The sequence below is a fragment of the Xenopus laevis genome, chromosome 1L, assembly GCF_017654675.1.
Source record: "Xenopus laevis strain J_2021 chromosome 1L, Xenopus_laevis_v10.1, whole genome shotgun sequence".
In the NCBI taxonomy this organism is placed as follows: Eukaryota; Metazoa; Chordata; class Amphibia; order Anura; family Pipidae; genus Xenopus; species Xenopus laevis.
Window position 1 is genome coordinate 5,330,857 of NC_054371.1, and position 1,979 is coordinate 5,332,835.

At 37.3% G+C, this 1,979-nt stretch overlaps 1 protein-coding gene across 1 annotated transcript; it reads left to right on the forward strand.

The window, feature by feature from the left end:
• Positions 1-540: 540 nt before the first annotated feature.
• On the forward strand, positions 541-1,446 carry LOC121400389 (vomeronasal type-2 receptor 26-like). Its single transcript, XM_041583343.1, has one exon. It carries the CDS (start codon positions 541-543, stop codon positions 1,444-1,446), a length of 906 nt encoding a protein of 301 aa, XP_041439277.1.
• The last annotated feature ends 533 nt before the right edge of the window (positions 1,447-1,979 follow it).

A 1,979-nucleotide genomic window follows, 5' to 3' on the forward strand; every position in this document is an offset into this window, starting at 1 on the left:
AGTTTCTGTTCTTTTTAGATCCCTAGAGCTCAGTGTTCAGACAACTGTATCCCGTGATTCAGAAAGGCCCTGATGCAAATTCTACACGTCTGCTGCTATGATTGTGTCCAGTGTCCAGTTGGAGAAATGTCTAACACAACTGGTAAATAGAATAAAAGAATTATGTTCAATGCTTCAGTCCACATCCTCCATCACTTTTTTTGCCTTCTCCATTTCCTTTATGGTTCTCACACACCACCACACAATGAAAAAGGATTCTTTTTGTAAACACTCAGACTTTTGCTGTAAAGAAGACTTTCACCAATGTACCATTTGAGTTATACAATTTCTCTGTGCTTCATGCACAGACTTCTTGTGTTTCTGAATTAGTGAAAATACTCCTTATTTCCTAGTAAATCAATGGCATCATATCTTCTACTTTGGCTTTCATGCTGAAAAAAACACCATATTCAGTCCAACTATCTAATTATACTTTTATTTGTTATTGAAGTGTGATTCTGCTTCTTTGCAGACAGTGAAAACTGCATCAGATGCCCAGATATGGAATGGCCCAATGAGAAGAGGAACCAGTGTATTGCTAAAACATTAGAATTCCTCTCTTACATTAATGATGTGATTTCTCTGTTATTTTCATTCTTCTCAGTTCTATTTTTCCTTTTAACCCTGCTTATATTGGGGGTCTTTATTGCTCAATGTGAAACCCCCATATTGAGAGCCAACAACAGGAGCCTGAGCTTCCTCCTCCTTGTCTCCATCAAGCTGAGCTTCCTCAGTGTGTTTCTGTTCCTCGGTCGCCCTGTGGATATAACCTGCATGCTGCGCATCATCACTTTTGGAATCACCTTCTCCATAGCTGTCTCTTCTCTCCTGGCCAAGACTATCATGGTTTACATTGCTTTCAAAGCCACCAAGCCAGGGAGCTCATGGAGAAAATGGGTGGGAGTCAAACTGTCCAATTCTGTAGTCTTGTTCTGCTCATCCATTCAAATAATAATCTGCATGACTTGGTTGGCCATTTCTCCTCCCTTTCAGGAACTGGACCTTCACACTTACCCTGGAACCATCATCATTCAGTGCAATGAGGGCTCAGCTATTGGCTTTTACTCAGTTATTGGGTATATGGGGCTTCTGGCAGCTGTTAGTTTTGTTTTAGCATTTTTAGCTCGGACATTACCGGACAGTTTTAATGAGGCCAAGTACATCACTTTCAGCATGTTGCTCTTCTGCAGTGTTTGGATCACAATGATCCCGGCCTATCTGAGCACCAAAGGCAAAAACACTGTGTGTGTGGAGATATTTGCCATACTCACCTCAAGTGCTGGACTTTTATTCTGTATATTTCTGCCCAAATGTTATGTCATTTTATTTAAACCTGAAATTAACAAAAAATCCCACTTCTTACTATCAAATTCTAATAATCTTAAAAACTCCAATATGCACATATAAAATAACAAATCTTAAACTTCATTGTGTAAAAACATGAAAAAAGCAACAAATTCACATTCTACCCATCATTTAAAATTTTTCAATTAGCCAAATCTCAAAAAAGTTGTGAAAACTTGACTTTCACAATAAATTGCCAGCTTTTAAAAGGTGAGCCTTTATATTTAAGGGTTTTTTGAGATTAATACATTTTAAACTTTTCAGTATCAGAAACTCAATTTCATTATTTTTGCAGTAAAAAACGTGAATCCAAGTAAAAACTCAAATTCAGTTGGTAATAACTATGCCGCTTTGTGTGGAGTTGCATAGTCAATACCCTATGTGTAGTATAAAAAGGTTTGTTTGGTTAGGCGGTTCACCTTTAAAGGGGGCACGTCACCAAAAAAAATATTCTATTTAATCACATTAGTCAAGCAAAATGAACTTTAATTACACTATAAATTATTTGAATCTTGTTTCCTTCAGTCTGGGAATTCAAAATTATAGCAAGCAAGCAGGAGCCATTTTGTGGACACTGTTTTTAAGGAAAGCCTTGC

Bases quoted from the DNA above. Each gene is read 5' to 3' on its own strand.
- LOC121400389 (XM_041583343.1), top strand. From the start codon at position 541: ATGGAATGGCCCAATGAGAAGAGGAACCAGTGTATTGCTAAAACATTA.